Source organism: Ictidomys tridecemlineatus, chromosome 6 (assembly GCF_052094955.1).
Source record: "Ictidomys tridecemlineatus isolate mIctTri1 chromosome 6, mIctTri1.hap1, whole genome shotgun sequence".
Classification (NCBI taxonomy): Eukaryota; Metazoa; Chordata; class Mammalia; order Rodentia; family Sciuridae; genus Ictidomys; species Ictidomys tridecemlineatus.
The window spans coordinates 31,795,713-31,821,911 of NC_135482.1; the positions used below are offsets into that span (position 1 = coordinate 31,795,713).

The 26,199-nt window shown below is 33.3% G+C and overlaps 1 protein-coding gene across 2 annotated transcripts in view; it reads left to right on the plus strand.

Annotated features, from left to right (window-relative positions):
• Rassf9 (Ras association domain family member 9) overlaps positions 1 to 24,661 on the plus strand; it is a 34,112-nt gene extending 9,451 nt beyond the window's left edge. Inside the window, exons 2-3 of one of the 2 annotated variants that reach the window (XM_078053051.1) lie at positions 18,040 to 18,755; positions 21,624 to 24,661. In XM_078053051.1, coding sequence (XP_077909177.1) covers positions 21,640 to 22,884 — 1,245 coding nt within the window. In that variant the 5' untranslated portion in view covers positions 18,040 to 18,755; positions 21,624 to 21,639 and the 3' untranslated portion in view covers positions 22,885 to 24,661. The remainder of the gene's footprint in view (positions 1 to 18,039; positions 18,756 to 21,623) is intronic. The other variant, XM_005324413.3, reaches the window with a different exon arrangement.
• Positions 24,662 to 26,199: the final 1,538 nt, after the last annotated feature.

Here is a 26,199-nt window from a genome sequence, read left to right on the forward strand (position 1 = left end):
TTCCTATAAATATTAGAAATGGTCACAAAACTTAGAAAAATTAACTTTTTAAAAAAGTTTGAGCATAGTAGTTTTACTTTTAATTAGGAAAACTTACCGTAATTATAATTTAGAGGATTAAGTTAAATGCTGACTCGTATAATATAATGTTTTACCTAGTTGTGTGTACTTTGTGTTGTTTTAAATATGTTTTAGCATCTAAAAGAAAACAGTTATGAGCTGTCCTGTTTTATTATATTTGTGATCTACATATATGTTTAAAAGTATATGCATATGACTATATATATTTGTATGTATTTCCCTTGTTATGACTCAAGATTATGACTAATAATCTAAAAAAATAAGTGAACACTACATTTTTGGGTGCATTACAAAACATTGGTGATAAATCCAACATGGAATATATAGTGCAGTGGTTGATAGACAATACAAAAACTATAAACTAATGAAAATTTTCAGATAGTGATTATGGCTACCAGGAAGGAAAAACCAGAGTGCTATAATGAAGAGTGCTAACTGGTCTGAGAAGAGGAGGCTTTTCAATTAAGACTTAAATGAATAGAAGGAATCAGCTTTAAGGCTCTGGAATGAGACTGTTTTAGACAGATGGAACAGAAAGCGCAAAGTCATGGCTATGGAATAGGACTTGGAGTTGTGAAAGGAAAGAAGAGCAGCCAGTAGGGGGTCTAAGAACAGGGGGGATAGTTGAGGGAGGATTTAGATGAATGCATAGGTTTTAGGTATTTATGAAATACAAGGAATACTGATTATACTTTAAATTCAGGAGAAATCTATCAAAGGGTTTTTAGCTGGCAGAGTATATGATCTTTTGTTTTTTAAAAAATTCAGCCTGGGCTGGGGATGTGGCTCAAGCGGTAGCGCGCTCGCCTGGCATGCTTGCGGCCCGGGTTCGATCCTCAGCACCACATACCAACAAAGATGTTGTGTCCGCTGAGAACTAGAAAATAATAAAAATTCTCTCTATCTCTCTCTCACTCTCCTCTCTCACTCTCTCTTTAAAAAAAAAAAAAAAAAAAAAAAAAATTCAGCCTGGCTGCTATATGGAGAGTACTACAATAAGACCAAGAGAGGAAGCAAGACATCCAATCTAGAAGTTATTGTGATAGTTATTGTAATAGTTTTTTATAAGCAAAGAATGACTCCTTGTGGAATGACCGTAAAACAGAAAAGAAAGTGGCAAAATTGGTGGATTCCACTTTGGAAGGAGAACTTAACAGGAATTTTAATGAATGAGAAAAAATTAAAAATGAAGCATGATCTGAAGTTTTTGACTTGAGCAATTGTGAATTTTGCCAACTCTAGATAGGGGAACATTAGTATAAGAGCAGATTTTTGGGGAAGTGTGAGAAATTAATGATTCTACTCCAGCCTTGTTCTCAGATGCCTATTAAGTATCTAAGTGGAAGTGTTTAGTACAATATTGCTGATTGAAGTTCAGGACCAGAGATACAGGTGCATTGGGATGTTAGGCAACAAAGATAGAGTAGTACCTCTCTGCAGTTTCAAAAAAGATAAGTAGATTTAGACCTAAATGAGATGCAAGATTTGCATACAAAAAGATGGAAAAAAGAACATTGCAGACAAAGGGAAAAAAATAGGGAAAAAGACAAAGTGTTTGACACTCTTATCAGTGTATTTTTTGGAAAGACAAACATTATTTTGCTTGTTTTATTTTGCACTAAAAGCCCTAAAGAGCTGTGAAAAAGAAAATCACATGATCATTATGTAGCCTTTTAAACAATTATCTAGATGAAATATGCAAAAAAAAATTTTATATAGTAGAGAAAGAATATGAGTAGGCCAGTTAGGGGATTAGTTAAAGAGATCTCATATAAAAAGTGAAAACATTTAGATACAAGAGTTACCATGGAGGCAAAATTTATAAGAATTCAAAACTTAATGGACAGAGGTAGAATCAGGATGAATAAATGGATCAATGATAACTATAATTTTGGCTCTGAGTAACTGAAGGTAATAAGTGTGTCATCATGAAGAGCAGAAAAACAAATGGCAAGGATAAATTTTGGAAGGGAAAAACATTGAGGTAAAGAGTGAAAAATTCAAGGTGTCACTTCAATGTTTCCAAGTATTCCACCTCCAAACACCTGGTGTTTGGACACACTGCACCTGAGATGGGCCTGTGAAACTGCCATTCACCCAGCCTACTCCTGGCCCTATTCATATTCATATGGGGCTGATTAATATGGAGCACGCCACACCTGCAGTGGGGCTTCAAGGGCAAAACACACTGGTTTCCAGTCAGGGCCTTCAGGCTGACTAATCCTGTCTTAATCCCACTCAATCAGCATGAAACAGGCTTCCCTTTAATGATTCTTTAATTATTACCTTTGGTTGAAATTGCTTTTGCATAGTACCATAACTTCCATTAGACGATGTTTCTTTTTGTGTAAAGATTGTGTTATTTTTACCTTTTTATCTCTTAAGGAACCCCATATAGAATACTTTTATAAATACTGAAGTTCAAGAAAATGTTTTATCATTTAAAAAATAAAATTGATGTTTTTGGTGCAGATAAATTATCAAAATTAAGAATTCTCAAAATTTGGGGGGTTAAAATCACATAATAAATATTTTAGGTTTTGCTAGCAATAATGTCACCAACTCCAGTACTCACTCTGTCATTGCCTATGAAAAGAACCATAGACAATACATAATGAAATGAGCATGGCTGTGTTTCGATAAAACTTTATTTACAAAAACAGTAGGAGGACCAATTATAACTAGGTATTATTTTTTTTAGATCCACTTGATCTTGACTAATCAGAGTAGATTTAAACTTTAATTATCTAGATTTCTATATTGAGAAAAAAAATTTTTTTTATTTACCTCTCTAAAACTCCCTTCCTCCTGTCACCCTCATCGAAATTACGAAAGGAAGGAAGGAAGGAAGGAAGGAAGGAAGGAAGGAAGGGAGGGAGGGAGGGAGGGAGGGAGGAAGGAAGGAAAACTTAACACCTATTATGTTGAACCTTTAGGTTTCAAAATGAAAGATTCAGTCCAGGACCTGACTGGAAAACTAGTAAAAAGAAAGAATTCTGCTGTTGCAAAGGGTGCACTAGATTCTGCAGGAGCATCATAGTGGGCTCCCATTTGCATCTGGGGTCAGGGCACTGGGGTTATTCAGAGGGAATCAGGGAATTTTCCTAGGAGAAGCAACATTTGAAGCATAGTAAGAGTTAATCAGATGGATAAGAAGAAGAAAAAAAAGAGTATTTCAGGACAAGGAAACAGGTTGTCAAAAGGCCCATAGACAAAATATAAGCACTGCTGATCCAATCTAGCCATCAACAAGGTGATATATGGGACAAAATGCTAGATATGTCAGAGATTGGCATGGCAGTAGGAATGACTCATTCCATGTATATAGTAGAGAATTCTTGGCTATAAGTTGGAGGGGTCAGATCATCGAAGAAAGCCTAGGAATGGGGAGAAGAAAGTGAAAATAAGGAAGAAAGAAAAGGAGAAAGATTTAAAATGAAAGCCTTGACCCTCATTTACATATTTTAATCAAGTGAATTACAAAACTAGAACAGCAGCCTAGTAACCTTGTAGGGTACAAATGTGATGTGGACAACATTTTATAATAATATGGTATGTAATAGCTTACTAAGTAATATATAGTAAAACCATTGTCTGAATTGCAATAGTGAAGAAGGTGATGAGGGCAGATATTTTGGACATTTAATAACTAGGATAAAACAGACATAGTGCCTGCTTGTTAAAGGCAGATGAAAGAGACAGAGGCAGGGCGTCATGATTGTATTCAGTAAGAGAAAATCAAGAGATAAAATAGTTTGGAATGTGACAGAAGGTGATGCATTAGTTTTGATGTGTCAAATTTGAAGTCCCCCTGGTTATGCAAATACAACTATATAGATGTGAAAAAGGAAATTAGAAATATGGGTCTGGAGTTCAAGGCCAAAATAATTAGACTTGCGAACTATCCTCCAGTTGGTTGATATTGGTGTGGGTATCACACTGAACAAGAAGAATGTGTATGATAAGAGAAGAAATGAGTTAGCCCAAAACTTTGGGGATGGCAGTTGCATCCATTACTACTTTGAGCATGGAAAAAAACCTCCAAACTTAGTTGCCTAAAGCATTAACAATATTTTCCATGACTCTGTGGGTTGGCAGGGGTGGTTTTTCTGCTGGTTTCCTGGGCTCTCTCTCAGGAGCAGCTGGTTGGGGGTAGAAAAACTGAGGAGTTGAGATCTCCTTTCTCTCTCTCTCTCTCTCTCTCTCTCTCTCTCTCTCTGATCATTCATGGCAGGCTTTTTCATCAAGCAGCAGTCTCAGAACAGGATCCCAAGGGGAGAAAGCAGAAGCTATACTTTTTTGAAATTTGGGCTTCAGAATTTGTACAATATGGCTTTTGCCACATTCTTTTGGTCATCAAAATCTCAAATTCTAATAAAGTGGTGAAAAAAATAGACTCTTTTTTTTTTTTTTTTTGATGGGAGGAACTACAAAGAATTGATGGCCACGTGAATTTTTTCTTGAATGACACACCTGTTGAATATGTGGATGAAGAAAGTTCCATCTGGGAACTGGAGAGGAAGATGTTAAAGTAAAGGAAGAATTGCAAGAGAGTGACCTTTTCTCAGTCAAGGATCAGAGGGCCACAAGAATGGGAAGAAGGGGTCACAACCCATCATGTAACAAAGAAATCAGGTCAGATCAGTTCTGAAAATGACTGTTAGTTTGGCGGTTAGAAGGTTCCTGATAACTGTAAGTGAGGTATCTCCTTGAGTTAAGCTGGGTAGTGGTCACTTTGTGATGGATTGAAGAGCCCCTAGAAAGTGTTCAACAAGAGATAAGGACTATGGATTGCTATTTAAATTTGTGAAGGAAAGATGTTTAGGGGAATATGTGGTTAAGCTGAAAGTTCAGAGCAAAAGGTAGGAAATAAAAAGGAATTTAAGGAAGGATAAATTATGAAGCAAAGTCCTAGAGGAAGCGGAGACAGAAAGATTCAGATCATATTAAAGAATTTAAAACCTAGGGAAGAAAAATGGACATGCAATACTTTTGATATAGGTGCCTGGTGTTCCTTATAGATAATGTTTTCAAGTATCTCTCCTTTTTCTTAACAAAATGATATGACAAGTCCTGGCATACTCTGATTCTCTCAATTATTAATTTGCAGTACTCTTTAGGATATTTATTTGTGATTAATGTGAAAGGCCGATTATTTTTGATGAAGTTTCCAACCAGAAGTATTGCAGTGTTCAGAAAATGAAAAGCGCAGATAAAGGAGCTCACCCTCAGCTCTCCTGGATAATTCAAATTCCTGTTTATTTCAGGTGTTATTCAAAGATGCCTGTAATCTCAGAGCTCATTTAAAAAGTGAAGAGCAGGTGGCTGCAGGCAGATACAAGCTTAAAATCACTGTCATTAGGAAATATCTTCAACTATGAAAGCAAACCAATTATGGTTTTGTCTGTCCAAAGGAAAACTAATGCTAATAGTTGAAATAACTACAGCTATCATTAAATGAAATATTTAATGATAACATTTATTTTAATAGATATGCTTTGTTTTATGAAATATCTCTCTACAAAACATAAATGAGTAAGGAAACTTTACATATTTGCCAGGTATAGGCACAGGTAATACTTAGAAGTAAACAGTAGAATTTCCAATGAGATTAGTTTCTCAGCATTCAATTTGGTAAATACTACATGTTAAATATTTACATTTTGATTATAATCAATTTCCGGAATTTGAACCAGAGTTTGTTTACTTAACCTCCAGGAGTCTCTAATGCACATTCTTTACACATTCCCTTCCCTTCCTCTGCTTATGGGAGTTATGTGCTTTAGCTATTCTGTGGTTGTGGAATGTCTGGGGCTGTTCTTATCCTGCTTGACTGGTTTATGCTTTTACTTCCTAAAAAAAAATTAGACTGGCATTACTAGAGCATGAAACTGGCAAACACACACACACATGCACACACACATCAAATTTTAATTTTCAGGATAATTTTTTACCATCTTATTTATCAATTTTTTTTACTGTTCCATTTTTTTTTCCATAGAAAAATTTATTTTCTGAAGGGCAACAATTTTGGAAATACTTTAAGAAAAATATTAAGGGTATGTATTTGAAGAAAACTATTTGTTAGCACTACTTTTCATGCTTCACCTATCAAAACGATGATTCGAATTTTCTTAGTGACCTAGAGAAAGATCTGTATTATTAATGGGTGAAGGTTCTGTGTTTACCTCTTCTTAAGACTGGCACTGCTGTGATCCAAGAAATGTTGCTGTTGAGAGCATTTACTGCACAGTGAGTCAAATCAAATGGACTTAGTTTGTATGTCAGAACTTCCATGTTATTTGCCTGCTTTATTAACTCTGATTTTAATTAAATTTTATTCTGTATGTGTATGTGCGTTAAAAAAAAAAGGGGGGGCTGGGGGTTTTAGCTCAGTGCCAAAGCGCATGCCTCACACATGTGAGGCACTGGGTTGGATCCTCAGCACCACATAAAAATAAGAAAAATAAAGGTATTGTGTATGTTTACAACTAATTTTTTTAAAAAATGGCCAATCAAAATTGTTACTTAATATTGCTACCTTTTTTTGTTGTTTTTCTGGGGATTTAACTCAGGGATGCTTAACCCACTTAGTCACATCTCCAGCTCTTTCTATGATTTGAGAGAGGGGTTTTGCTAAGTTGCTTGGGGCCTTGCTAAGTTGCTGAGGCTGGCTTTGAACTTGCTATCCTCCTGCCTCAGCCTCCTGAGCAGCTGGGATTACAGGTGTGTGCCACTGTGCCAGGTTAACATTTCTACATCTAATTCATGGATAGCATATTTGCTTTACTTATAATGACTTCAATTTTCCTGAGATGATCGTGATAATCATTTTTTTTTTTTTTTAAGTACAGAAAACTGTGAAACACACTTAAAATAGAATTAAGTGGTCAGTGCCGCTTTTAAAGGTTGGGAACAAGTAAGGAACATTGATGCCTTCGACCTAATAAAAATAGATAGTACCAAGCTTAAAAAAGATTCAGAACACTCTTCTGAACTGTCAATCAATGTGTGTCTTTTTAAAGATTGTAATGGTTTTGATAGAAGAATTCATCAGCATATTTTTAGAGACCTCTATATAGCCATATTTTGTTTATATAAGAGAAATATTATTTTCTTATTAGAGTGGCTTAAGAAGAAAATCATGGCATATTTCATTTCACATAGTAAAAAACATAACTGAATTCATGTGTTGAAAACCTTATACACAGACCACAAATTTTCTGAAATGTGCCAGGAAGGTCAAATAAGTCTAGGAAATATTCTACACTAGAGTCCTTGTTCATCATTTGGGAGTTTGATAGGATAACGTTGGCATATTAAATGCTCTCAGAATAAGTAAAGGATTTCACTGTGCTTACTCACAAATAGGCAAACATTTTTCTGAAGAGTTGGATGGTAAATATTTTAGGATTTGTGAGCTATAAGATCTCATTGTCAACTCCCCAACGTTTTCTTTGAAGAGTAAAAATAACCAGATAGTACATAAATGAATGATCATGACTTGGTTTCAATAAAACTTTATGAACACTAACATTTAATCATATGATCTTCAAAACTCATAAAATTTTCTTCTACTGATCTTAAAACATTTAAAAATGTAAAACAAAAACAACATTCTTAGATCTTAGACCATACAAAGCCAGCCTATGGGCTGGATGGGATCAAAGGCCCATAGTGTGCTAACCCCTTTTTAACCAGATGTTTTCTAAGTTTATCTGAATGAAAAAATACTGATTTATCACAAACTTATAGCAGTCGACTAGTCTAAATGAAACTGGAAAACAGATTGAACAAGTTATGTCTTCCAATATTTAGTTTCCAAAACTAGCTTTGTATGTTCAGATGTCTAGACAATGTGCTCATATTTACAAGCAATGTACTGGTGTATTCACAAATATTATTTAACCACAAGGTCTTCTCCGTCTCCTTCCCCTTCTCTATCCCCACCTCCCTTCTTCCTCCTTCTCCTTTCTCCCTTCTTCTTCTCTTTTTTGTATTCACCTTCTCCTCTTTCTCCTCATTCTCTCCTCCGCCTACGAACTTCTTTGTCTTCATCTTTCTGGAGCAGAAAAGGAACTAGCAATTACTGAGTGCTAATTGTGTATGAATCACTGACACAAGACCTTCATGTATATTATCTCATTTGATATTTATTATAGTCCTGTGAATTGTGTGTTATTTAGATGAGAAAGCTGAAGCCTACAAATATAAGTATCTTCCTCAAATAATTTTAAAATAAATGTCAATCAGTCTATATAGCAGAAATGATATGGTAAATAATCATTTGTATAATGGGGAAGAGTTAATACTTGAATATGATATGGTAAATAATCATTTATATCATAGGGAAAGAGTTAATACTTTAATTTTAAATAAAATTAGTAAGTGTGAAATGATCTATAAAATAACAAAATTGTAGTACATCCTTCATTTTGGGTGATGAGGATTAAATGAACAAAGAACATGAAAATTATAATAGGCAAAGGACATAGAGAATACCTACTAAATGTTGGTATTACTAATATTGTGATATAAAAACATGATGTATATGAAAAAAAAAGTATTAAGGAAATGAGTATTTCCCTAGGTGCTATGATAAATAAGTTACTTTGAATTTTCTTGTCCAAAATCATATTTTATTAATTTTATGATTAAGTATCATTAAGAATGAGTAAGATTTTTTTTAATGCTCAGCTTTACAGACTGTGGGCTAGATATGATTAAAGGTCCATATAGGTTGCCAACCCTGTAGTTAAAGTCCATCTGAAGTACATTACAGTTTCACAGTAAATTAAACTGCTAAGTAAGTTTTTAGGTACTTCTTAAAGAAGTACAACAAAACTCAATAAACCAGAATCCCATGAATGAAGGAGCCTCCTGATTTCCAAGAAAGTCAATCTTTCAATATTACATTGACAGTTGATCTGCATGAATTTATAATATATAAAAGTAGATGATATGTATTGCTTTAAGTTTTTCTTATGATGCCACAGTCTTTTTTTTTCCCAAAAAGCTCACATGCTTGACTTGGATTTATTTTGTTTGCAGAGGAAATATATATAATAGACTTAATAGAGAATTTGTCAATGGTCTAGTTCAGTTTAACTCATTTATCTAAACTTAATTTAATCTCTTATGCTTATTTTTCCTAATCTGTATAAAGGATTGACAATAGGAACCTATTAGATAGGATTGTGATGAAGATTGAGTTTATGTGTAGAAAAAACATACAACAATGGCAGGCAATGTAATGGGCATGTAAAAAATTTGAGCTGTTATTATTCAGTATATCCTCTCATCTGTCCTCCACTGCTCTTTTCTCTCATCATGTTACTATTAAGTCCTGTTCCTCAACTACCAAGCCTACAATAATCACATTAACCCACAAGTTCAATAGGTCTGCCTCACAAACATGATTCAAACCAGCATCTTTCTTCCATGTCAAATCCTTTGAATCTCTCAGACTGACTTTCTACAAAAAGCTGTTGGGCTTTGAGACAATGTCTTATTTTTTCTTTATTATATTATTTATTTATTCTAATTTGTTATACATGATGGCTGAATGCAATTCATTTCCAACTACACATATAGAGCACAATTTTTCAAGTTACTGGTTGTACACAAAGTATTTTCACACCATTCATGTCTTCATACAGGTACTTAGGGTAATGATCTCTAACTCATTCCACCATTATTCCTACCATCTTGCCCCCTCCCTTCCCCTCCTTTCCCTTTGCCCTATCTAAAGTTCCTCCATTCCTCCCATACTCCCCTCATGGCCATCATGAGTCAGCATCCTCATATCAAAGAAAGCATTGGTCCTTTGGTTCTTTGGGATTGGCTTACTTCACTTAGAATTATATTCTCCAACTCCATCCATTTACCTGCAAATGTCATGATTTTATTCTCTTTTAATGCTGAGTTATGTTCTATTGTGTACATATACCAAATTTTCCCTATCCATTCATCTATTGAAGGGCATCTAGGTTGGTTCCACTATTTAGCTCTTATGAATTGTATTGCTATAAACATTGATATGGCTCTGTCCCTGTAGTATGCTGTTTCTAAGTCTTTTGGGTATAAACCTGGGAGTGGGATAGCTGGGTCAAATGATGGTTCCATTTGAGTCAACTTCTATGTCTTTTGATTATTTATTTAATACAATTTATTATTCATCTTTTCATAACTTTTATAACACATTTGTTCAGAGTGTATCTCATTACTTAAAATGTTCAATATAGTCTTGAGCTTTTAAAATCTCTTTCTCTAAACATCTTATTTTCCCTTCGCAGCTACAGAAAAATGCCCTGGATATCAAGATCTTTTTTTTAACCTTCTTTTTTTTTTTTATCCTGAGTATTCAAGCACATTTTGTAAAACTAAAGTTCCATTAAAATTGAATATTGAAACAAATAATTCATACATATGCTATAATTAAAAATGGACAGTTTATTTGGAGTTAAACTAACTTATATCCATTACTTTGACTTATGTACAAACTTTCTTTAAAAAATGAAAGATTTAAGTATATATCTTTACCAATTTCATTACTAAATTTGTTTATTTTTGAATCATCCTTTCCTTTTATTGGGAAGCCAGTTGGTCATGTTCTACACAATTATATACTGATTTCTTATATAATAATAATGAAATTATAATTAGTTTATTAGATTAATTGTAATTGCATTTTGATAGACTATGATTCTTAGAAAAATATACTATCAAATTTAGAAATCTGGTATTTCAGTTTGAAAATAACTGTGACATTTCATTTAACTCTTCAGCATCATAACTGATTATTTATGGCATCCTAAACACTTGAAACTTCATAACTAAAATACAGCTAGGTTTGTAAATTACAATACCACTGTACAACCTCAGGCATAGAGCTTAAAAATAATTTAGTGAACTTGTTCTTTTCTCAAACTCATCTGTTCTCTTTAATTTATTATATTATTTACTTAAAGCAATGTGAATTTCTACAAATTATCACCACATTTGAGCCTGAAATAAATACACTGAAGTCAGACCTTGTCCATTATTGTATGGCTCTCCTTCATATTATCATTTTGAATCTAGCATTGTGGAGTAAATTCTAAGCATTATTTGCTGACATGTTTTTAAAATTATCTCTATGTACAGTGAAGTGTTAAAGGGGTCAGTCAGGTTGTCCTCATTCATTATGAGACTTTGTGATTTGTTTTGGAGAGATGTTTTGAAGAAGGGACTGTCTTGGAAGGGTTTTCATAACTGTCATAGTCATTTATATTCTTCTTAAAAAATATGGGTGCTCTGAGTCTTTAAAATCTTTTTCCTGCTATATCAGATTATTCCTTAATTTTTTATTTTTGTCATTAAAATTATTTTACATTGCATTTATCAGAATATTAGAACACATAGATGAATAATATGCATTCAATTCTCCATGTGAGGTTTCCCCATTTCTGGTGTCAACGATAAATTGAAAATACCAGAAAAAGATTTGCATTTGTACTGACATGTACACCTCTTTCTTTTTCTTATGTCATTATTCTCCAAACAAGACACCATAACAGACATTTACATGGTTGCATTTTATTAGATATTACCAGTGGTCTAGAAATGACTCAAATTATATGGGAAAATGTGTATAGGTAACCTGGACATCCTTAGATTTTGGTTCCTTGTAAGGACGGGTCTTGAAATCAAGCTCTATGGATACTGATAAATGACTTCAGGTTGTACTAATTCTGTTTTAGTTCCTTGCTAAGACTTCAAATTGTATAGTAATAACATGGTAAAATAAACTTATATCTACTAAGGAGTACATGAGATTGAGACAAAAATTTTAAATTTACTTTTAATTGGCACATTAATATTTTACATAATAGTGGGATTCATTGTAATATTTATATACACATATAACAAAATTTGGTGCCTTAGCACCTCTTCTTTTTATTTTTTAAATTTTTAAAAAAATTTGGTTTAGTTGTTGATGGACCTTTATTTAATTAACTTATTTATATGAGGTGCTGAGAATCAAACCCAGTGCCTCACACATGCTCAGCAAGTGCTCTACCACTGAGACAAACTCCAGCCCCTCTCATTTTTCTTGCCTCCTTTCTCTCCTGGTCTCCATCATTTATGTTTCTGGTCTCCCTTCTATTTGCATGTCACTCTCCCATTTTGTCCCCCTTTTTTTTTCACTTTAGCTTTCACATGAAAGAAAAACTGACCCTTGACTGTCTTGAGTCTGGCTTATTTTGCTTATATAATACTCTCAAGTTTCATCTATTTTCATGCCAATGACATAATTTTATTTTTTTCTCTGGTTGAATAAAACTCCATTGTGTATGTATACAACACACTTTTGATCCTTGAGTTCAAAATTTTAAAGAAATTTATTATAAGTTAAGAACATACTGGGAATGCAATTCTCATTTCCTTATGAGATGAGACTTTGCTGTGAAATGCATTTATTTATATTCTAATGCAAGGATAAAACCATTCTGTGACACTATATTACCTTAATCAGAGGCTGACAAAATGTAGATTATTAGTAACCTTCTGCTTTTATCAATCAGAAGACACAAATCACCAGATTTTGGGGGGACGGGGGGGGGAAGGTGTACAATATTGTTTCCCAGTTCATGTGAATCATAATGGTTTTAAGATGGTATTAGATTCCAGATTGTCTTCTGAACAACCAAAGCAGGGTAATGTGATATTCTGTGTAGTTTTACTGCTAAGTGTATCACAAAGCTGTCTGATTTACCTGGTCCTGTTGTTCATGTGTACAACTCACCCAGCAATGACTAAATGAGAGAAGATTTTTAATTTCTCTATTATTACTCACAGTTGTCTCTGGGGATTTCTCTTCTGTTCTCTAAAGACTGTAGGTATTGTCTTTCCTTAAACACTGAGTGCCTAGAAATCCGCCTTCTTAACTCAAATCTTTTCTTGTCCCTTCTACCCACAGCAGAATGGATAACAAGGAAGGAGTAAGAGAAAGATGCAATGATAATTCATTCTGCTAATGTCCAACTCACACCACCACCCTGGCATTTCACTAGTGTCTTTGTCCATTCCCATCACACAATATCATCCACATGTCTTTTCACCCAATCTATTTTTTTAACATTTTTTTATTTTAATCTTTCTCATATTTTTTGTTGGTGCATTATATTTGTACATAATGGTGGGATTTGTTTGTACATACATTCATATATGCACAAAACATCACAATATAATTTGGCCAGTATCATTCCCCAGAATTTACCCTTTCCTTTCCCTCCTGTTACCCATAATCCTTTTCTTCTACTCTACTGATCTTCCTTTAATTTTCGTGGAATTCCTCCTACCCACATTTCTTTTCCTTTTTTCTCTCTAGTTTCCACATATGGGATAAAACCCATGACCCTTGACCTTCTGACTTTGGCTTGTTTTGCTCAACATAATGTTCTCAAGTTCCTTCCATTTTTCCTGCCAATGACATAATTTCAGTTTTCTTCATGGCTAAATAAAATTCCATTGTGTATGTAACCCAAATTTTCTTTATTCATTCATCCACTGACGGATACATAGGCTGGTTCCATAGTTCGACTATTATGAATTCTGATGCTATAAACATAGGTATGCATTTATTACTATGGTATGATGATTTTAATTCTTTAATTAAATTTAGTTCTTTAGTAGAGAAAAGGAAACAGGAAGGAGAGGAGGAAAAGGGGAAGTTCTGAGGACTTACAAAAAATTATATTTTGTGCTTTTATAATTTGGTCAAAATGAATCCTAATACTATGCATAACTAAAAAGAATCAATAAAAAAATTAATTATTTAATTATTTTAATTCTTGTCCCTTCTATCCTTCTGTCCCTTTAGGACAAATACCAAGGAGTGGTATAATTGGGTCATATGGTGGTTTTATTCTTAGTTTCTTAAGGAATTTCTTACTGATTTCCACATTGGTCGTGCTAATTTATAATCCCACCAACAGTGTGAAAGTGTTTCTTCTTTCCCCCATATTCTCTTCAGTATTTATTATTATTTGTGTTCTTGATGATTGCCATTCTGACTAGAATGAGGTGAAAACTCAGTGTAGTTTTGAGTTGCATTTCCCTAATTGCTAATGATGTTGAACAATTTTTATGTATTTCTTGGCCACTTGTATTTTTTTATTTCAAGAAGAGTCTGTTTAGTTCCTTTGCCCCTTCAATAATTTTTGTTAAGTTTTTTGTTTTCTTTGTATATTCAAAAGAGTAGCTGACAAAGGTTTTTTTCCCATTCTATGAGTTCTCGATTCACACATTTGTTTCCTGTGCAGTGCAGAAGCCTTTTAATTTGATGCCATCCCATTTATTAACTCTTGGCATTATTTTCAGAGCTTTAGGTGTCCTGTTGAGAAACTCATTGCATGTGCCTATATGTTGGAGTGTTCACCCTACATTTTCTTGTAGAGGTCGAATTGTTTCTGGTTTGATTCCTAGGTCTTTGATCCATTTTGAATTGGATTTCATGCAGAGAGATAAGGGCTTCCTCTCATTCTTCTAAATATGGATAACCAGTTTCCCTAGAATCAATTGTTTAAAAGTCGGTCTTTTTTTAATATATGTTTTTGGCAACTTTGTCAAGAATAAGATGACTCTATTATGGAATAGGTTAGAAAATATTGGTATAATAGTATTGTTAACTACTGTTGTGAGTTCAAGAAGGCTACTGAGTAAGAATACAAAAACACCTGTCTCTAAGTAATAATATTGGTAATTTTGTTATTGTGGTTAAACATATATATTTATACCATATATTTTTACAATGGACAAAGCTCTTTTACTCTTTCTACTTGATATTTGCAGCAGTCTTTTAAGGAAATATTAGTGAAATACATGCACATTGCAGTATTACAGTTGCTGGTACATGGGATTAGAAAAATTAACTTAATTCAAAATGTCTGTTAATGGTGGTTAATATGACATTTAAAATTTACATTTCAGCTTTGTAATGTTTTGAACAACCAATAAAAAAATAAAAATAAATAAAATAAAATAAAATAAAATTTACATTTCAATTTTGGGTGTTTTCACTATTTTTTCAAATATTTACAAATGAATCTCATGAATGTTGAGGAGAGAAAGAAGTCAACAAATTAAATAAGAGTATATTCATTAAAATGATGAATCTTTATTTTCTTTAGTATACATATTAATAATTTCAAAAAATTATGATTATAGACAATTTTAAAATAAAATTCAACAGAAGTATGCTAAGTTACAAAACAATATTTCTGAGAATCATGTTTAATATTATCACATTAAATATAGTATTAAAACACATATATAAGAATATTATGTGCATGAGAAATGTCATTAATTTTTGCTACATAATTATACCTCTATGATAATGGGTTTGGAATCTGTAATAAAATCTGTTGAATAACATTTTAAATCACTTTTAATTCAGTTTTCATTTACCAAAACATAGTAAAAGATAATTGCATGAAATAATTATATGTTGCTGGGAATCAGTTTAGATATGACTACAAGTATAATTTTTTGTTATTAGCCATTTTTGAAAAAAACAAGCTAGTTACAGTTAATCCAAAACACAACTATGATATTTTTCAAATTTTCAAAATATTAATTTCATTGTAAAATTCATTATTTTACTGATTGTGGTATGTTAATTAAAACCAAAATATAAGATACACTACTTAACATTATGCAAGGCAATATTTTAAATAAATATTGTTATTTATTAGTTACTTTTGCCTGCTTAAAGTAGACATCTGGTAAATTATCTTGTTCTATGTGATCATGTAGATAACTGATTGAAATCTTTCTAGCCATATAGTTTATCCAAGAAACTTCATGGATAATAAAATGTTAGGAATGCAAGTATTATACTTTTAAACCGATGACCTGACTGGATTTTGGCATATGAAATTTCATATCTATTTGCAAATCACAGGAGTGAACAAGTTATTCAATTAAGCTAAAATTTCAAATTTAACTGGTGTGAATTAAATTTGAGTACGATGGTCACTTTATTCTTATACATATACAATTTTTAATGTTTTTAATCTGTAACACACAATCCTTTAATCTATGTAGTCTTTTATTTTAAAACCAGTGAACTTATAACTAACCTATACTTGGAAATAGCTATTGTATTTCTGTATAACCTCCCAACAAGATATCCACCTTTTGGTTACTCTTTCCCAGGGTATCAACAGAGGACCCCTTCCAGAGCCACTGTCCATTTTAACCTCAGCGTCTATCATCAATCTCCTTGTCCCTGTTCCCTCACTATTAAAGACTCAGATACATGGGACTTTGAATACTTGGCTTTAGACTAGATGTTCAAACAGAAGAATGCTACAGTTAAAGGAAGGCATACTTGTATTTTACCAAAAAGTGTTCAAACCAGGACTTTGATTATAGCTGGGGAAATAGTAATTCTATGGGAAAAACATATATTTAATTAATTAAAAATAACCATTGACATGTAACCTGTTCATAAATTGTGAAATTGTTATAAGATGGTAGGTTATTCTAATATATTTTCAGGGATTAGTACTAGACTAGCATCAAATCCAGAACTGGAAGAAATGTTCCTGCTTCCTAACTGTGTCACTTTAGGCAAGTTGTTAGTCACTCCTTGTCTCAGTTCTCTCATCTGTGAAACAGGGATGATGTTCATATATGTTGCATTAAAATCAGAAGGTACGTGTCTCAAGCAATAGATCTGAATCCATTGGATAAGAACTGTTTATTACATTATATTACATGAATAACTAATTTTTCTGGTTTGTTTGTATCTTTAACCTTTTGTTACATGTAGATGTCACTACATTTACTAGAAGTACACTCTCAAAGGTTGGGAAAGGAACGCCTTTATCTTATTTATTCCCAATTCTAATGTTAAATTATTTTACTCACCCAAGATGATTAGGTTTTCTTGGGGGCTGTGATCAAATAAAAACTATTATATCTTTAAAGCAATGGTGATTTATTATTTCTAAATCAGCTTAATTTTGAATAATATATACTTTCTCTCCTTTTTATATTTTTATTGATTTTTTTTTACTTTATGAATTGATGCTGAAGGCCTCCAGCCTGTCAGTCTAGCATTAGAGCATCACTAATATAACAAGAAACTTAGCACTATAACTGAAATTAAATGAAATGTTACCTTCCCAACCATATCCCTGTTTCCCACAATATGCCAGAGATACTGTCCCATAAATCGTATGTGGCTGTATTGTGCACATTTCCCATGACAGTACCAGCCACAGAGGAGGTGCTCAGAGAATATTTATTGAGTGAATAGACAGAAAGTCAGAGCCATATTATAAAATAACTACAGTTTTCAAAATCCTAAGCATGCTATAAAATAGACTCTAGACATGATGAAGCATATGCTAATTGTGGGAGATTTACTGCCTAAATTCTGTAATGAATGGTCATTACTTTTAAATGTGTTCCCTCAAATAACAGAAGTTTGGAAAATTATTTGGTTTGAATGATCATTGTAAAAATTCTAGAAAATATGTAGTAATAGCTGACCTGAATATGTGAGGACTCTGTACATACTTCTAAAAACTTAAAAAGAAAGACCTGGAGCCAGTGAGACTGTGAGGTTTTTAATAAAAGCATCAGTTGTCTCATATGTAACATGGAATTAATCACATGTTTCTTGGCTGTGCATCATGACCATAGTGCTACTTATCTACAGGAGTTGAAAACTAGCAGGCCTCTTGGGGAGGCAATATATAAAAGAAATGTGGTCCTTACAGAGCAGAAGCATCCTAATTGGAATAAGTACCAGGAAATTGCCACATATACAAATATTGTTATTCTACTATTCAAAAGGTCACTGCTGCTGAAGGTTCAAATTTCTAGTGCAGGGGGTTAAGAATTTAAGTCATGTGTCATCCGCAGCTATAGATCCACAACTGATGGCCTTCTCCCCTCCCATAGAAAAGAACAAGACGCGAAGACTACTCTGAGAAGACAACAGGAAGGACTTTTGAATATATGAGAGATTCCTCAACTAAAGAAGATGTCAAGACCACTCAGAAAAAGTTTATTACAGAATCAGCTTAGGAACAATATTATGGTTTTTCAAAGGCACAGAAGGCAACATATTCAGGGACACATTCTTCCATGACTGGCCACTGGGAGAAGTCCTTCCCTGACCAGCTGAGTACTTTAAGGGGACACTCTACTTTCATTGCTGTCATAATTTATGTGATAAAGTTATTTTTAAAAATAGGTTTTTTTTCCAATTAAATCCATGTGCATAAATAAATCATTACATTTATAAATTTGCTTTTACAGTATATTGGTTAGGACTGTAGACCCTGGAACCTATTTTCTTGATTGAATTTGAATCCTCACCAGTACTACTGTGTGACCTTAGGCAAGTTGCTAACATCCCCAGAGTTTCCTAATAGGTAACATGAGATTAATGTTACCACCTATAATACAGAATGGTGGTGACTAAATAACTTAATATATACAAGAACTGAGAACAGTGCCTAGGATATTTTAAATGCTTTCTATTTGATAGTGAAAATCTTCAATGATGTATATTTTAGTAGGACTTTTTTAAAGAGTTTATCCCTAAGCACTAAAAAATAGCATAAAGATGTCTCTGGTTTAAACACGGACAGCTCATAGCATCGTTATCTAAGGTTGATATTTAATCTTGATTTTTAATTTAATTTTACTATTATTTATGAGAAGTTCATATGAAATTAGTTTGAATTTAACATGCAGTAAATACAGAGTTTGAGTACTGCTTTTCAAATCATCCAAATAAGTTTATGCCTAATCAAATGGTAAAAAACCATTTATAGTAATTTTGAATATTGCATACAATTATTAAAATATATCAAAGTGAGAATTTACTTAGAGCTAATTTATGCAATATAGCCATAATACAGAGAGTAGTTGGTATCAATCAGTTCCTTTGAAAACATGTTTATTTTGTTTAGAACATTTTAATGTAATGTTTTTGCACTATTGTACTATTTTCAGAACATAAAAAATAATTTAACTTCATTTGTTTTACTGTTAAGAATCATTAAATGAGGAATTACAAGCATTGTCCCAATATCACACTTACTTCAAAATAGATTATCATCACATTCTGAGTCATTGAATGCAAAACGTTGTGTAAGAGAACATTAACAATTCACTGTGGATTGTGAGTAACCACTTATAAAGTGGTTAAGTTTTCCTGGATGCTCTTCATTAGGAGCTAGACCTCATCTTTTATATTTCTTGGTGTTGTTGATTTATTCTTCCCCCTTTAGTAGTCACTTTTTTTTTCTCACCTCAGGAATAGGTGTAATAATTAGCTCATTTAAAATAAATGTGATGGGCTGGGGATGTGGCTCAAGCGGTATTGTGCTGGCCTGGCATGCGTGCAGCTCGGGTTCGATCCTCAGCACCACATACAAACAAAGATGTTGTGTCTGCTGAAAACTAAAAAATTAATATTAAAAATTCTCTCTCTCTCTCTCTCTCTCTCTCTCTCTCTCTCTCTCTCTCTCTCTTTAAAAAAATTAAAAAAAAATAAAATAAATGTGATAACATAGGATCAGTCACTATTGCTACTAAAATATAAGCCCTATAAATTCTTAGTGGTGAAAAAATTCTAGAAACTAGGAAAATAATCTTCAGTGTGTGCTTCCTGGAGTCATATGCTTTGAGGGTATTATATAAATAAAGCAATAAATGAGTTTGCCTTAACTTTTACAAGAAGACAGTTTCTACTCAAAAAATTTTATGTCACCATAAATCATATTGGAGTATAATTTATTTCATCTCTTTTGTTTCTTAGCAAAACCTATTATGAAAGACATAGTCAGTTTCATTTATAGTCACGATGGGAAATATGATCTTGAAAATTCTCCAATAAGAATGGCTTAGAAATCATGGCACTTCCTTGCTTCTCTTACTAAAGGAAACTGTTTTTCCCTCTAGAAAACTATTTTTCTCCTCAGCATTGTCACTTGAATATGGTTTGTCCCCCAAAACTTCAGGCAGTAGGTTAATCTCAATGCCATGTGCTAATTGTACTAAGAAAATGGAAGCTAATTCCATTCATGATGCCAGAGATGAGTCATTGGAAAGTAATTAGGATTAAATAAAGTCATTGTGGTCAAGTTACCATGATTTTATTTTAGTGGCTTTATAAGAAAAGAGAGAGAGAGAATACACATACATGTGCAAGCTTGCCATCTCTTGCCATGTGATGTTCTGTGCCATCTCCCGAGTCTGTCAACAAGACCATTATCAGATACAGAATCTAGACCTTGCACCTCCAAAACACCTCCCAAATAACCTCTTCTGTTTTTTTTTTTTTGATAAAGTAGGTTGCCTCAGGTATTCTGTTGTGATAATAGAAAATAGACTAATGCATCCTCTCCCAGTTTTTATAAGAGAAAGTACTATCAAAACAATATGTATATGTATGTTCCAACTCTGACCCCTTCCTACTATGTGCATTGATAAAATTCTGGTCCAAGATACCATTATCTTTCTCCTAGACTGCTTCAATAAGCTTCCAACTTAGCCTTCCTCCCTCTATTTTTCTTTTTTTAAATAGTTCATTCAACAAGCAGAAACCAGATACACGAAAAATGTACACAAGGTCATGGTCCTACTTTTCGGGCTTCCCATTAAAACTAAATGCGCTTATTTCTGTGGTCTCTTTCTAGAATTCTTCCCTTAGGTTTCTGATTAATTCCTTTATGTTCCTAGTTAAATGTCACCTCCATAGAGAAGTCTCTCCTAAGCTCTCTAAGTAGAGCTCTTGTTCTTCCAAGACATTTTCTATCCCTTCATCCTGGTCAATTTTCTTCATAGCATTTACCACTATCTGATACTATATTAGTTACATATCCATGTCTGTGCTCTTGTCCTCTGTGTATTACTATATATTTAGTATCTGCAGACATGTCTGGCACATAATGGCATATAATAAACACTCCCTGAATGAAAGAATCACTGGTTTCAATATTGGACTGTTTTTGATTTTATGATCCAATATCATCTAGTATCATCTCCTTCCTTCCTGTTTTTGTGATCCTTCTTCAGTTTTTAGTCTTCAGCATAAGTGGGCTCATTTTATTTCCTCTTATTCATCTCCTCTCCAATTACTGCCTTAACTCTAACAAATCTGACTGTGGATATACTGTGGTTAACTTCTAAAGACAAATAAACATAGCTTCAGTTGTCTTTCTTGATAATTTGCTCTTTCCATGACCCATTAGGACATTTTAAAAAAATAAATATACTTTCCACAGTTGTTGGTGATGTTCTTCCTCCTCCTCCCTTCCCCCTTTTCCTTCCTGCCCCCCCTGCCAACCCACACTCCCTTCTTCTTGTTGTTCTTCTTTTCTGGGATTAAGTCTTCTGAGTTTTATGTAGTCACGACCTCAAAGTGCATCTCTCATTAAGTGCAAAATCTAGAAAGGGTATTAATGTTAGATTGTCTTTGTGAGTTTACACACGTGATGACAGAAATATAAGGTACTTTGTTTTTCTTTCAGATCTCCAACTAAAGACATGGATTCAGAAGAGAAGGAAATTGTGGTTTGGGTTTGCCAAGAAGAGAAGATTGTCTGTGGATTAACTAAACGCACCACCTCTGCTGATGTCATTCAGGCTCTGCTGGAGGAACATGAGACAGCATTTGGAGATAAACGATTTCTGCTGGGGAAGCCCAGTGACTACTGCATCATAGAGAAGTGGAGAGGCTCAGAAAGGGCTCTTCCTCCACTAACCAGAATCCTGAAGCTCTGGAAAGCATGGGGAGATGAGCAGCCTAATATGCAATTTGTTTTGGTTAAAGCTGATGCTTTTCTTCCCGTTCCTTTGTGGAGGACAGCTGAGACAAAATTAGTGCAAAACACAGAGAAACTGTGGGAGCTCAGCCCAGCAAATTACATGAAGACATTGCCACCAGACAAACAAAAAAGAATAGTCAGAAAAACTTTTCGGAAACTGGCGAAAATTAAGCAGGACACAGTTTCTCATGACCGAGAAAATATGGAGACATTAGTTCATCTGATTATCTCCCAGGATCATACTATTCACCAGCAAGTCCAGAGAATGAAAGAGCTGGATCTGGAAATTGAAAAGTGTGAAGCTAAGTTCCACCTTGATCGGGTAGAAAATGATGGAGAAAATTATGTTCAGGATGCGTATCTCATGCCCAGTTTCAGTGAAGTCGAGCAAAAGCTGGACTCGCCCTATGAGGAAAGCCAGATTCTGGAAGACCTGAGTGAAAGGGATGGAATTGTACAGCTGGAAGAAAGACTGAAATATTACAGAGTGCTCATTGATAAGCTCTCTGCTGAAATAGAAAAGGAGGTAAAAAATGTTTGCATCGAAATAGGTGAAGATGCAGAAGGGGCAGTTGCTAGTGAACTGGAAAGCCCTAATTTAGAAAGTGTTAAGGGTGATCTGGAGAAAAGCATGAAAGCCGGTTTGAAAATCCACTCTCATTTGAGTGGCATCCAGAAAGAGATTAAATACAGTGACTCACTGCTTCAGATGAAAGCAAAAGAATATGAACTCCTAGCCAAGGAACTCAATTTGCTTCACATTAGCAACAAAGATGGCTGCCAGTCAAAGGAAAACAGAGGGAAGGAATCTGAGGTTGCCAGCAGCAGTGGGGAGGCTCCTCCCTTTACTCAAAGGGCATTTAACACGTATACAAATGACACAGACTCGGACACTGGCATCAGCTCCAACCACAGTCAGGACTCAGAAACAACTGTAGGAGATGTGTTGCTGCTGTCTACATAATTCAAATCGTTCTTTCTGACTTGCTTTAATACTGCTCATGTTTGTGGGGACTATTTTAAATATAACTACTAAAAATGAATAAATCATGTTAAGGTATTCAGTCATTAATACAAACTAGTGAGATTGGTTTTTTGTTTTTGGTGTAAGATTTCCAGTGTACCTTTAATTATCATAGGTTCAAGCAGTGAACTATTTATTAGGAATGCAGCAGATCTAGCTGATTTAATGGGAATTATTTGATAACCTCCTATAGCTTCTATAGAAAGTGAACTATATAAATGCTAAAACAATTCTCAATATTACACAAAATATTGAAACTGTACGCATGAAGAAGTAAAATTAAAATGTGTTGTAATATCTTTTTCAACATTTTATAGTTAGAATGTTTAAATCTGTGAATTATATAACAGCTATTAACTGCATTCATTCAAATTTTAGTTCTTTTAATATTTAGATTTTACAGCATATCATGTCTGCCATTTCCTCTACCCTTCTATCTATTTAACCCTATGCAACAAGTGGCTCTTGGGACATGTGAAAGTCATGGCAGAGGATCAGAGCGGGTCTAGATGAGGCCAGGCCAAGCTCTGCATACAAACAGCGACTTTTCTAAAGAAACTTATACTAAGAGTTATACATTGGCTTTTGCTGTCTGGTAATCTAGGTCTTATAAATAATAAAACCAATGTTTTGTATGTGTTCATTCTTTGAGTGATGTATGTGTCAGAGAGGAAATCAAAGAGTCATAGTATTGTTTCTTTATTCTCTATTTACCTAAGTTGAAGCAATAAAGTTGAAGTGATAAAATTCAGTGTTCCTCAAATGGATAAAATAGTGATCTGTATACCAAAATTATTAGCATTTGTCTCTGAACATAAAGAGGGAAACTTGCGTGATAAAAAGACTTATTCTGGTATACTATCAACAAAATTGTCTTCGTAGTACTTTATCTAAGGTGCTTAAAAAAGCTAGGTATTTACAAAAGCACTAGCACCATCCCAAGCATTCTAGTAAAAATCTGTGAATTGAATGGATTTTTTAGGTTCTATCTTGACCGACAGTCATTATAGTGCCAGGATGCATTTGGTTGCCTGATTTTAATTAGAGATATATTTTCTCCCTCCTGTCCTTCTTTCTTTCCTCACTTCTCCTCTGCCTGCTGCCTGCCTTTCTTTCCTCCTTTCCTGATTAAATTGCTCCCTTCCTCCCTGACAGTGAACATGGGAGGTAATCATATGCAAAACAGTTTTATCATTTTTATACTATTAACTGAATCCTTCTACAGTTTATTTTATTTTTTTAGCTGACCCTTGCCCTATATGTCAGGGTATGTAAGTAGAAATGTTATTTCACGTAGTTCTAATTTGTGGATATTGATTAAGATTCTCATTGTTTCCCATTTCTTTCCTTTTATTCATACGATAGTGCAGGTTTGAACTCAGTGTTCTTTCCTTTTGTTTCCACTTTTAAATTTGAAAGAATTTGATTTTTAACAATTCTATCGCTGAAATTCTCTTATCTTGTTCTTTCATTCCTTCCTCCCTCAATTTTCCACCCAACTTTGAGAAATTATTTCGAATTTCCATAGTGTTACAATTTTCAGGAACATCTGTTATCATTTCTTGTACCAAGGTTTTTGTAGGCCTTATTTGAAGTTGGCTGACAAGATAGGAATTTAGGTTCCATGGAAATTGTGATAAACACTAAGTAATAATGCTAACATGGACTTTTTTTTTGTTTTAAAGAAATAATCAAATAAATCACCTTTGAAAGGAAACTTTACCTGTCTAGTAGCTATTAAATCATTAAACAAAATGTTAAGCTATTGACATATTCATTGTTCACTGCTAGGGATTAAATTCAGATCACTATAAGTGATAACCCCATTATAAAGTTGTTTTCTTACAGTGAAAGTAATCCCTTTGGATTACTCTTGTGTTTAGTGAGAAAATAAAGGAACACTGCCTATCTCCTTATGTAATCTCACTAGTTACTTGAATTCAGAAGAGGTTCTGAAAAGAAATAAAACAGGAAAAATAGTTTCATTTCAAAAACAGAATTAACTTCTGCTTTTATATAGGTAAGTACAGTGATGCATTCTAAAGGTCAATTGTTCTATATTTTACAGTAAACAATGTTTAAAACTCTTAGTGAAAGGCAGAATTATTGATTTTTCAATTCACTTTAGAATTTTGATTTGATCTTTAGTTATGTAAATACGTTAGTGCTTTTGATCACTATATGTTAAACCATTAATTAGTTACCATGGTGAATTTCTAATTCAGAGTTATATACTCACATATTAATACAAAAAGAAATGTTAAAATACAATGCCCTCGTGTTTCTATTGAGGTATTCATTATTGAACCAAATAAGAATTAGAGTTAGGAATACAGGATTTGATAAAATTTTAAGGCTTTTATTATCAATAGAGTCTTTAAAATATTTATAAATTCCTCAGTAACATGACAGGTTAGCTATGAAATGGCTATATACAGCTAGAAGAAGCAAACCAAACCCAACTACTTACTATACATTTTTATAACTAGACCTGGATTTTCACAGATGGTACCTTGCTTATCCTTCCATTGGGGATAACTGTTTTTATTTACTTTTTTTCTTCATTAACCATCTACTTAAATGTTCCCATTTTCTCAGTGCTTAAATATGCTCTTTTCTCTAAAACATTTTTTTGCATTCCACCAGTTGTAGTCTCTTATCTCTGAACCCATGAATATTTTAGATGAACTTCTCATTTAGTTCAGCATTTATATTCTACCCTAGGTTATACTTATTTATATTCTTATATCTAATTTCTCTTTCCCCACAGAATCCTTATCAAGCTACCTTATCATTTGTCTTGCTAACTTTGGTCTCTCCCACCAACCCCTTGCTCAAATTTATAATTGAATCGCTAAATTTTTGATAGATGTGACATTTCATATCTGTATTTTTTTTTAACATGGTAAATGACTTGTGCATTTTATACATAAATATGCATTTCTACGGGCATAAAATATCAACAGGAATTCTACATATAAATTTTGAGAAAAAGGCACAAAATTTTGTGGTTATATATTTTTTCAATGTGGCATAATTTTTAATTGACAATAAAAATTGTACTTTGTACTGTAATGTGAGGTTTTAATACATGTATAGACTGTGCAATGTTCAAAACAAAGTAAGCATTCAATTTTAATTTATTTTAATTCACAGAACTACTGATTTAAAACAACTGAAATATTTTCTTTTTAAATAATTTTAATTGCAATTTATAGAATTTTTTCAACATTTTGTACTTTTAAGAAAAATATG